The 12,428-nt window shown below is 32.8% G+C and overlaps 1 protein-coding gene across 1 annotated transcript; it reads right to left on the bottom strand.

The window, feature by feature from the left end:
- Nucleotides 1-8,605: 8,605 nt before the first annotated feature.
- On the bottom strand, nt 8,606-12,140 carry LOC140797568 (uncharacterized). The gene is made up of 5 exons (XM_073151124.1): nt 11,603-12,140; nt 10,645-10,681; nt 10,286-10,522; nt 10,146-10,193; nt 8,606-9,330 (listed from the first exon to the last, which is right to left on the bottom strand). Exons 1-5 carry the CDS (start codon nt 11,902-11,904, stop codon nt 8,854-8,856), a joined length of 1,101 nt encoding a protein of 366 aa, XP_073007225.1. The 5' UTR covers nt 11,905-12,140; the 3' UTR covers nt 8,606-8,853.
- Nucleotides 12,141-12,428: the final 288 nt, after the last annotated feature.

Genomic DNA, 12,428 nt, shown 5'->3' with positions numbered 1-12,428 from the left:
TTAAATCGTGGGCAGAGTCGTGGTTATATAGAGAGGAGAGGACAGCATTGGAGGGTAGGATTGGAAATAAATTATTTCCGTGAAGAAAAAAAAAAATAAAGCATATTATTTAGCAGCGGACGTGGCGGATCAAGTAGTCTATTCAGCAACAGCTAAGAGCGTTTCACAAGATCGGATACAAAGTAGGAAGTGTCAGAATGACTTGCTTTATGATCCAATGCACGACACATGGCAACTTTTAATTATCTCTCTCTCGTCCTAATCTTTTTTTATTAATTAATCTCTTCTTTCCAAACTTGTGTTTGGATAACTTGTGTTTGAACTCTTTCGATTCTTTGCTTCTACCTTATTGTAAGCTATTTATTTGATATAAATTAACTATGATTACATATACAAGACTATTCTTTATTAGTGATTAATCACAGAGATTAGAGAAGAAAATAGTAGCACTACGTTGCTACTTGGCCTCACCTAACTCCACGGGTCTCATCTAAGGGCGGACGCAAAGTAAAACATTATATAATTTATATAAATAGAAGGACTTATATGTAAAATCCCCCTTTCTTTTCTCTTTTTTTTTGTTCATTAGTAATTGAAATATTTAAAGAGGTGCTTTTTTCGCACTTTGGCACCCATAAGATAATCTAATAAGAGTTAAAACCCCCAGTATAGAATATAGATAGATTAAATAGCGAATAAAATGAAAATTCTAATTTAATTAACACCGACTGATGTCCAATCATGATCTATGCATGAGAAAAACGGGCGGTTGTGCATCACGGAATCTTGCAAGTGGTCCAACTAAGTCCCACCTGTCCTTTATGACTTAATTCAGATCGCTGAATTGTAAAGATTTGTCAGCCAACATGTACGGTTGCAAAAAAGTTCGTACAACCGAGACTGGTGACGATTAACCGTTTCTCCAGTTTCCCGCCAACTCTTTTTTATCTGTGTTTAATATTCCCTTATCTAATATAAGTCGACTTATATGAGAAGATAAAGTTTACTAAGAAAATTACTAAGTATGAGAAGATAAATTTTTAATATAAATTACTAATTCAATCGAGTGGGTCAGCAATTTATGTTTGAAAGTCGCTGAACAAAATAAAATTTTCCATAGTAAATTTCTTAGTGGATTAAAATTTTTATATGAGTCGCTTACTTAGTCAACAACTTATATTTAAAAATTATTATCTCGTATTTAAATTCTTAAGAATATTAAATCCGTTAAAAAATAGAAGGCTAGTTTGATCAAAAACTCTAACCTTTGGTGTCTTATTCTCATGCCTTATATATAGGGGTGTAATCAATCTTGCTTGATCTAGCATGGCTTGAACTGAAATTTATTTCAAGCCTAAATTTTTTATTAAGCTTGAACTAAAATTATTTTAATTCGAGCCAATTTTAAACTCGAGCTGATTAAATAGTAATTTTAAATCTTATTAATTCAAGCTATTTTTAAACCCGAGCAAGCTTTACTTGAATAAAACTTGATTTAGGCTTGAATCAATTTTGAAATAAAACCTAATTTAACTATAAAGATATAAAACTATAAATTAAAAGCAACTCAGAAATTAGCCATAATATAAAGAAATTTGACATTTAAATTGTGTCTGAAAATTAAATTGAACAAAAGATATTTTTATTGAGTTGAGACTAAAACATAGTTTTTCTTAAATTGAACAAGTCTAATGTGGTCATCATCACATTAAATACATCTTCCAAGTATTAACTTCTCTAACAACAAATCATTCGTTATGAATCTCTTCCATCCCGCTCAATCAACTAAGATAAATGTATCACATTAATACAAACTAAGTATAAAAGTAAAAGTAACGTATTTCTCTCTCCTCTCCTATTCTCTTCTATATTTATTGACTACTATTTTATGTTTATAAAGGCATCACTTTAATTAACTATCATTTCAATTGCTCTCTCTCTCTACTCTAGTCCTCATCCATCCAATATAACGAGTATTTAAGGCTGTGTTTTATATGAGGCTAAGCTCTAAGCTCTAAATTTGATTAGCTGACCTAATTTTTATTTTTTAGTCTTGATTTAAAAATTTTACACTAGTGATGAAGAAAGATGTCTGTTGAAAACCGTAGTTAGAGAAACAAGAGCTTGGCTTTTAAGGTTTGTTACTATAGAGATGTGTGTCTGATGTAGAGCCAACACCAAACTCATATGTCTAGCTTTTGCATGTGTGATTTGCTATCTATGCTTCTTTTGTTTTTTAGTTAGGGTTGTTTACATGTATGCCTACACCTCATCATTGGATCCGACCCGACCCGCTACGCTAGCCGATTTCCACGACTTTTAGTCCCATGTCGGATGTTTAGTTTATATAACTATGTTACTTAGGAAAGCTAAGTAAAATATTTTTGTGGCAGGCTGATTATACTTGGCCTGTTATGCTTATATAAATTTTTATAACTCGACTTGAGCTTGAGATCTCACAGGCTATAACATTCTAACCCCACGCGCCCCTCCGATGATCACATCTATATATACCCCTTCCAAATTTTTTTATTTATGTGAATATTTTTTTAAGGTTAATTATATTTTGACTTCTTCAACTTAGTGGGTGGCAATTAGATCGTGTTAAGTTGGTTCAGATTATGTTAGATCGGTCAACTTCAGCATAATACGAATATGACTTGATTATTAAATGCATTGTATTTGATAGACACGAACATGACCAATTTATTGAATAAGTAACACAGACAAAATCCATGTAACCTATTTTATAAACGGACGACATGCCTAGTGTAACCCGTTTAATAAATGAGTTATATTAACACAACACGAATAACATAAAATGGGAGAAAGAAAAGAGTTTTGACGTGACATATAAAATAATTTTCATAAATTATAATTAAGTTTATTTATAAATAATTTTCTAAAATAGGTAGTATGACCTCAAAGTAGTGATCAAGTGTAAGTGAAAATTAGTTATTTTATTTAATTTTTTCTCTCCCCCATCTTTTGATAAGTAATAAATATTAAAAAGGGTTAAATATATATTAGCACCTTATACTCATGTCTGAAATTATTTTACCTTCTGTATTTTAAAAAAAAAATTAAAACTAATTTTTATACTTATAACTAAAGTGAGATCGTAAATTTTTCTACTAAACTTAAATAAGTATTATTGTTATTTTGATCATTTGGCAGTATTATATCAAAAACCCGTGTATTTTTGCCGATAAACGTGAACGAGTATTTTGATCATTTTGGTAACATTTAGTTAAGTTTGACAGAAAAATTAATAATTTCACTTTAGTAATAAAATATATTTAACCTATTAAAGAATTAAATATAAAAAAATTTCTTCCAAATTTTAAGGCATTTAGTTAAGAGAAGGTGAGAGTGATGGATAGGTTGGTAGAGATTAAAGGATGCACTTTTATTAATTGTATATTATATATAATATTAAAAAAATTCTTTAAATAAATAATTAATTTGTACTTAATTATTGCTCGAATTTTATATTTTATGTTCTATCATAAAAATTAGTTTGCTATTAGAAAATAACGGCAAAAAAGTATAGAGGTTTATAAAATAAACGAGCATATTTTTTGAGTTAGTTTTTGACCCGTCTATTTTACTGTAATCTTAATAAAAATATCTAATTACTAAATATTTTATAATTCACTACGCTGAGAGATATAAAGGATTTCAAAAACACCGATAAAATTAACGTTTTACTTAAGAAAATACTGATCTTATCAATATTTTTGATAAAATACTCTATAGTAAAATAAACTTATTTTAGTATTTTAAATTTAGGAGTGATTTATTTTGATAAAAGAAAAATTAAAAAATAGGTATAGTTTAGTCAACAACTCTTGATTTCTCTCCTAATAACAAAGAGAAGAAAAAAAATAATCGTAAAATGAAAAATATTTTAACCCATGAGATGGATCCGGAATCGTACATCTACTTTTTCTCGACATCTAAATCTTAAAAAGATTTGGAATTATAGGTTGGATACTGTCCATCTTTCAATCAACTTTGTCTCTTCCCATTTATGGGCTTGTGGTTTGGATTAAGATATCGGAGATATTGATTGGTCTGCTCCGTTATTTAAGCAATGATATCAATACCACCAAGAAAGTCAAAGAGAAAATAGTTTTTTTGTCATTTGAATTAAAGTTTTTTAGAGGAGAAAGGAACAGAGAGAGAGAGAGAAAATTTACTTCTAAATGTTATCTTTTAAGAGAGACAAGACAACATAGACTTCTCTCTCTCTCTCTCTCTCTCTCTCTCTCTCTCTCTCTCTCTCTCTCTCTTTTGCCCCCTTTGTATTATATTATTTGCTTGACATTTTTGGATCTTATTTGTTAACAAATAAAGAGGATAATAATTTAATATGTTACTCTTTTTCTTTTCTTTTAGTCTTTTAACTAAATAAATAAGCTAATTCTCACATTCTTTTTTCTCCGCTGCATTCTAACGTGATCAGTTGTCGGTGGTAATAATCTGATTCAAATAATCACGATCTTTTTAAGAGCAATTCACTCATCTATCGACTGCTTTTAGAACAATGACCATCAATCTCTTAGGATATAATAACTATTTTGCATGTCAAGGAAACTGCTATTCGAGCGCTTTGTCAAACCAGGTCAATATAATACTCTCTCTCAATCCAGTAATAAAAGACTCGAAAATACATAAATATATTAGAGCAATTTGATGATTTCCTAGTGTAGACTCTAAACCTATTTATAAAAATGAACATCCATAACGAAATGGTGTATAATTTCATTTGGAATAAAATGACACATTACTTCGTATGGAAGAACACACCCCTTCGTGCCAAACAATGTATTATGCCGAGCGACACACACATATTTGAGTTAATTTAAATAAATTCATTTTCTAATAAACTTGGTACTTTGTAAATCCTATCAACATTATACAAATAGTCAATGTGATACTAAACTCACTTCTCTTTTATTTTTCATTATCATTGCATCTATTTTGAAGCCAATTTTTATTCAATTTTCTTCATAATTAGTGAATATATACTAAAGTACTCTTTAATCTCTTTCAATTCTATCATTAATAATATGTGGAATCCACTTAAATTTGGGCTCAGAGTTTATTTAAAATTTATGTTCAAATGTATAATTTTTCCAACCTGAAGAAAAGAAAATATAGGAAAGATACAAAAGTTTTGTTTACATTGTTTTCCCATTTAATATCGTAGATGCTGTCTCCATAATTAAATAACATTTTATTTTATGTATTTTGGAAAACTTCATCTATAAACTCTAAATGTAACATAAATATCAAAGTCATTAACGATGATAAGGGATTGCCAAATAATTCACTTCAAGAACATAAGACAATAAGAGGATAGTGTCTCATCAATCCAAAAGTTTAATACTTCACCAAAACTTTCTCTAGATCTTTAATATAGGCTCTTTATTTCAATCACGTATATTTATCGTTATATTTGTAATAATATAAATATTAGGATGAATTCAGTTAAATTATTTTTGTGAATAAATTATAAAACCATCATGAGCAAACAATATCATATGTTTAATAAAACATCAAACCAAGAAAAGAGAAAAATGATCCAATTTAATTATTCTTTTCTTTTATCCAAATTATCACAACCAGACAACTTCTACGAATTTAATATAATATTATATCATATCTTTCTTTTTGTAATAAAAGAAAAAAAAAATAAAAGAACCGTCTTATTTTATCGGAGTTATATTCTTATTTTTTTCTTATTCCACAACCGAATGGAAGACATGCTTCAAAAGTTCAGCAAAATTGATCCAATTTAGATCAAAGCAATTGAAATTAATAACTAAATCACAATACAAGTGGATCGATAGGTGCAAAATAACTAATAAAGATCGTTCATTTGGTTTTATGTATTTCTAAATTGTGCATTGCATATATTTATAGCTCTAAATGAGACGTCAATCTTAGACACCAAAGAGTGAGTATTTTCTCTTCACCCACTCAGTTTGGGCACAATACTCTTATCTTGAAATGGCCTAAGTTCATTTGAAAGGAAATTCACAACTTTTGTCGTTTGAATGCCTTTCGAATAGGGCTATCAAAATAGCTCGTCGGCTCGTGAGACTTGTGAGCTTGCCACATTTAAAATTCGACTCGAATATTTTTTTTCTTAATATAAGATAGTATATTTTTTTTACTTTATAATGTACATTAATATGTTATAATATAGCTACCTAGTACTTACTTCATTCACAAATAAAATAACTAGGGTTAAAATCCTAGACTTTATAATGTAAAAAAAATAAAATATTAATTAGGGAGAGAGGTTTGGAACGCAAAAGGAGAAAGAAAACATTTGTCAAAATTGGACAACTTCACCTTTATTTTATATTTTTTATCCCAATTTAGAAGTGGGATAACAAAAAAATGATAAACCGATTTTATGGCTTTTTTTTTTAACCTTGATAAGTTATCACTCATTTAATTTGTATTTTTTCTTTAATAAAAAAGGGTTAATCTCTTATCCCAATAATCAAATGCCTCAATCAAATGAAAACTAAAACATTGATTTCTTTCTCAAATATTTCTCTCACAATCCTAATGTGCTTATCATCTTTTAGTCTGTGTATCAACAATTTACACGGTATTTAAAGCGGAGGTCTTAAGTTCAAATTCTATCATTTTGAATTGAGAGAAATTTGTAATTTAACACACTACATCGTTACATATTTTTGGTTTATGCCTAGTATTTTTCATGTTTGAAAAGTGAACCCTATAATTTTCAAAAAAAATTATAGGAAACTCATTGCTGATAGATCCGTTAATTAAATTTAACTAAAATCTCCTAGGTTGGTTAACTACACTACTAAAATATCCTTACCAAACCCGAAATATCTTACTTAACCTCTTTATACCTAAACCTTACTTATCTAACACAAGATATAATAATGATGCATTTCGGATTGAGGAGAAGAAAGGAGAGAGGAAGGTAGAAGGCAGAGGAGAAAGGAGGCTTGAGGACAAAGAACTCATTTTTCATTTTGGGCCAGGTTCAAGGAAAAATATAAAGTCACATTCATGTCCTAATAAAAGAAAGAAGATAAGGGCACTTTAGATATTTTAAAAGGAATAGTATGCAGTGGAAAAGAATAGATCTTGTTTATGTCGTGTGCCCAAACAGTGTTAATGTTAATGTTAATCTAATTCTAGCGCACATTTTTTACAAATATTTGATAAAATTTAGTGTTCGATTTGTAAATATTAAAAATACAGAGTGTAAACTACAAGTAGATCAGGGGTAATGATATCAGAACACTGCATGCTGAAGTGTTCTGATATCAATCAAGTCAGGCACCTCAGAACTAGGAGCAAGGAAAACTCAGCACCTTCAAGTCAGTATAGCATCCAAGAACACACTTTTTTTTAAAAGTTTTCCAAGGAAACAATTCAGAAAGATCAAGCAAGTAAAACAGTAGTTTCCTAAACCTTCTCGATATCATCTGATGAGAATGAAACAAGCCAGAGAGGAAGAGAGGATTGTTAGGCTGCATTGGAGCAGTTAATTTTGGAGCAGCTTCAACCTATAAATGCATATTGTTTAGGTTCACTTCTCTCAGGATACTCTTCCTCCATGACAATGAAACTTATCAAGTCAAGAATTAAATTTATTGTTACATCTTCTTAAGTCTGGCATTTAACATTGTCATTGCAAACATCCTCCAGCATCACAATTTGAGATTGGATGACTCGACGACGACAAGAACTATAGATTTGCCTGTCGCTACTACTCATGGCGGCTCGCGGAAAGTTCCAATGGCCTAACATGTCAAAGAAGGTGAAGAAGTGCAGGTTGAGGGAAGTCAGTTGGCTAGTAAAGCAGTGGTGAAATATATAGGACCATCACTGCATTCTATTCTCAGAGAGGGTCATCAATGGAGCCATTTGAGTTTCAAGAAGACATAGATGGACATAGTGGCTCTGGCAAATCTGCCATTATTGCATCGTGAGCCACAGAAACAGAGTTGGTTAAAATTGCAATGCTTGCGAATGCACATAAATTCATATAACCATCTACTTGTGCATACATAAACAACTTATCACCTTACAATCATAACATCACATGAGAAAATTTAGCTCAAGAATTGATCAATGATATGATGAGAAAATCATGTCTTATCGGCTTTCCACAATACCAAAAGGTTCCGACTTAGTTGCAGTGATAAAGAAAGGAAAAGTCATAGAACAAGGACCACATACTGACCTGATCTCTGTTGGGCAAAGTGGCTCATGTTACAATCTTATGAAGCTACAACAGGATGGCTCAACTTTCATACAACATGCAATATGAATGCACTCTGTTTAAACTTTAAATCCTAGCATATAGTCACGTAGTCAAGTGTTCAGACAGTTGGGAGAGTGAAAACATGGTGAAAGCAACAGAATTTTGCAGCATGTGACTATTTCAATGTGTTGTTCATTACCATATTGAACTGTATATAATGCACATCATGATCATTGTGGATATACTGGAAACAGAGTAACTAAGATTCATAAAGCTCACACATGTGACAAGTTGCAAGTTAAATATAGCTCCATATGTTGGTAGCAATACAGCTCGTAGTCAAGCATACACTGTAGATTGTATTATTGTCATGAACAATACAAGCAAACAAGACTGTACAATAGCATGGAAGTTCTCCAACAAAGACGCTATCCAACTGCTACACAGAGATACACCTTGTCACTAATTTAGTCACCTTCTCTATTTGCACAGATACATTACAGGATTGGAGAACATAAATAAATTCACATGTAAATTTTTTTAACACAAGCAAGCCCATGTATGAAGTTTACAAGTGAAAAGGTTTACCCTGCCCATATTCTGTCCAACCGGTCGACGCTTTTTCGCCCTCGGTCCAGCTGATCCATATTCTTTCTAGGCTTCCCAATGCAATCTACACTCCTCCTGGACTTGTCAATGTGGTCATATGAAATCTTTAGTTCATCCAACTTCTCCAGATTGCTACACCTATCATTACTTCTTAGCTTTTCTTTATTATGCCTTGATTTGTCTCTCTTATCTGTGCTCTTCCTCGATGGTTCAGAACAGTTGGCATTCCTCCTAGATGTCTCAAAAGGATCTGTATTTTGTCTCCATGTGTTTCTGTCTGAGGGTGATTTCTCAACTGTAGCAATAAACCTTTTGAGATGTCTAACGTACTCTGGGAAAAGTTCTAAATTGCAGTGCTTCCCTCCTTTGAGCCATAGTGGTTCATATTTATCCTTACAAAGTTCCCAAAGCTGCTTACCGTGTGACCAATCCACAACTTCATCAGATGTTCCCTACAGAATGAAATAGAAAGGAGTAACTGAAGTTGTACCAAGTCATAAGATACATGAAGTCATGGAAAAGAAGATGAGTCCGGAGGAACCTAGAAACTTTCATCTTAAAAGCACAGATATATGTCCAGTGCAACTATTTACCAACTCCATAAAAGTGGTATGTTTAATGCAGTAGTTCAAGAAAACTATTTTCAGTTAATAACAAGACTGAACAGTTCAGGTACAATATATTTTGTCAGTTTTTAAAAGAATAGATCAGACCACTCATTACATTGGGGCATCTAAAGAAAATGGCATATTAATCCAGCACAGCATTAAACATAACTATACCAACTTAATCCTTTTTAAGTAGAGAAATAAGAAGAAAATGAATTGCCTTCCATATTTGCAGACATGCAAGTTCTAAAGATCTAGATGAGTATGTAGACCCGCTCAGAGAGATTCAGATAAATCTAATAGAAAACGTAACCATATTGGAGGCACATATTTGTAGATATAATCTGATCTAACCAATCTCCCACATTTATCAATTGCACATTACTACTCTCTTGCATAGAAAGAGATGTAACAAGTACAGATTACATTTATCAACAAAGGGGTCATACATAACCCCTTTATCTATCTAAATCCAAATATCCAATATATAGTAGCACCAATTGATAATAACTTTATTTTTCTTGAAATGTCACCTTAGATTAAGTATCTTTAAACTTTCAGGAAGAACATAAGAAAGACTTGTTAGACCTTTATAAAAGAGAACAAGTAATATCACTTTCCAAATGTAGTCTTATGAATTCTCAGATCAGAATACTTACGTGAATTACCAGAACAGGACAATTGACTTGTGGGATTTTGTCAATATTCTGGAAGCACAATGAAAGACAAAAAAACAGAAAAAGGTTAACAAGAGCATAAAGGATTGTAATTCAGCCAGATGAAGAACAGAGAAATTAACCTTGTATATGTCAAACCAGTATGTGCGTTTTACAGGATACATAACCCTTAAGCCTGATGATATAGGGCTATGCAAAACAACTGCTCGCAAGTGAGGTAGGCGGGTAGCCAGATCTACAGTAGGTCCACTTCCAACAGATTGGCCATATAAGATAATCTCTTCTTCCTTAGCCCTATAGTTCTCTATGAGGCACTTATAAGCAGCCTCTATATCAGCATATGTGTTCTGTTCAGTTGGCTAAAAGGAAAATCAAGAATATATCAGTATAAAAGCAGACAAAGAAAATGTTAGTTTATGCAAAATAAGCAACTTCGAACAATCAGTTACATCAACTGGTCAGATTGAACTTTCAAACACACCTTTCCAGATGATTGGCCATATCCAGAATAGTCATACCTGTATCAGCATGAAGGCCTTCATTACTATTACGAGCCTAAGCATATAAGATAAGATTCATGGGATGACAAGTTAATTCAAATGAGATGTAAGAAACATAAGGCTGCGATATTTCTGACAACTTTTCTGAATATATCTATCAGAGCCACGGATATTACCATCCTACATAAATCCAGTTAAGAAGTAGGTTTTATGGAAGCAAAACCCACTATATCAAAGCCAAGTTTACTGGAACAGAAAAACTACTGGCATCTAAACTGGAAGAGCAGAGAATCTGGTTCAAATAGCCTTCAATAGAGACAAGTGGGAATAATCCGACAGAAAATTTACTAGTTGATTGGTGAAACATCCAATTGTGATTCAGTTTACAGCTGCACGCTGGTCCCAAATGGTCAAGTCCCTAATAATTCTAATTCGTAAGACTCACCAAAGGATCACAAGTAGGAACTACAAATGGGAGCAATACCAGCCCCAGGCGATAACTACGATTCTACGACAAACCCATATGGAGCAAGTTTCCAAACTCAAAATTTTCAACACTAAACTGCAGTGACAAAAGAAATCCGTCAATTATACTTGTACCCATATTTAATCTCCCTTCTCTTCTCTCAAGATCCAACAAGAAACAAAATTTCCAACGAAAAAAGAACCCACATTAGAAAATAATGAACACCACCGACACCTGTCCTCTTAAAAAATCCCTCTTTTTTTTTAAGATCTCCAAATTAGCCTCAAGGAATTCATCCAAAAAGAGAAGGAGAGCAGTGTGGAGGTACCCCCAATTGCCAAAAGCATTAAATCCAATCTACCATAGAATAATAATCGATGACATACCCAAATCTAAAATCAAACAATATCACGACCCACAGCCAGACAATCTATACAAATAAAAAATAGAAAAAGATGCAGTATCGTATCTACCCCAAAAGATTGACGCAGAGGTGGAAGCTGAGCTGGACGAGGAGGTCGTACATGTGGCCGAGGTCGGCGGCGTTGCCGTGGGAGTAGAGGAGGGTGGAGGCGGCCGCCGGATTGCGGACATAGACAGCCACGATCTCACTGCCGCGGCGCGTTGGGAGGCGGAGCACGTCGACGTTTTCCCGGTGGGGGAAGCGGCTGAGAGTGAGAAGACCGGTCAATGGCTCTGCGATCACTTCGTATGACGGCGGATTTGGCGGGAAGAAGGCCAACTTCGCCGCCACTGACGACGTGACTCCTCCCATTCCCTGGATTGATGCTAGAAATGAAACAAAGCTACCAAGAGATCGAGGAGTAGTTCTTCTCTACTTTGGTTTCAGAAGAGGGAAATTTACGTTTCACACCCTACACTTTTACGATTCTACAGTTCACTCCCTACTCTTTTCAATATTACGCTTCTAGCCTCAACTTTTGCACTTTACTCTAAAAATATCCCATATTAATTGTTTAACTAAGATTAGTAAAAAGAAGAATTTGAGATAGAACAGGGTGAGGTAATTCGGTACGATCGTATTTAACTCAAATGAGACCAAAGTCCAAAATTGGGGCTCAAAATCTAAAAATTGAAAATGTAGGGTGCGAACAACCAAAATTATATATATAAAAAAATAACTAGAGATGCAGTGTGTGTGATGCGATGGGGTATGTGTGATGTGATGTGATGGGGGAGCGAGGGAGATAAGTCCGAAGTAATAATTTATGGCAATTATTCTGAATATAGGAAAATTCAATTATTAAATAGTTCTCAAGAAAATAATTTGGCGACTCA

The sequence above is a fragment of the Typha latifolia genome, chromosome 11 (assembly GCF_019914945.1).
Source record: "Typha latifolia isolate L0001 chromosome 11, TyphaL0001v2, whole genome shotgun sequence".
Classification (NCBI taxonomy): Eukaryota; Viridiplantae; Streptophyta; class Magnoliopsida; order Poales; family Typhaceae; genus Typha; species Typha latifolia.
The sequence above is the reverse complement of the archived record's forward strand: the minus strand, read 5'-3'. Positions and strand labels throughout refer to the sequence as shown.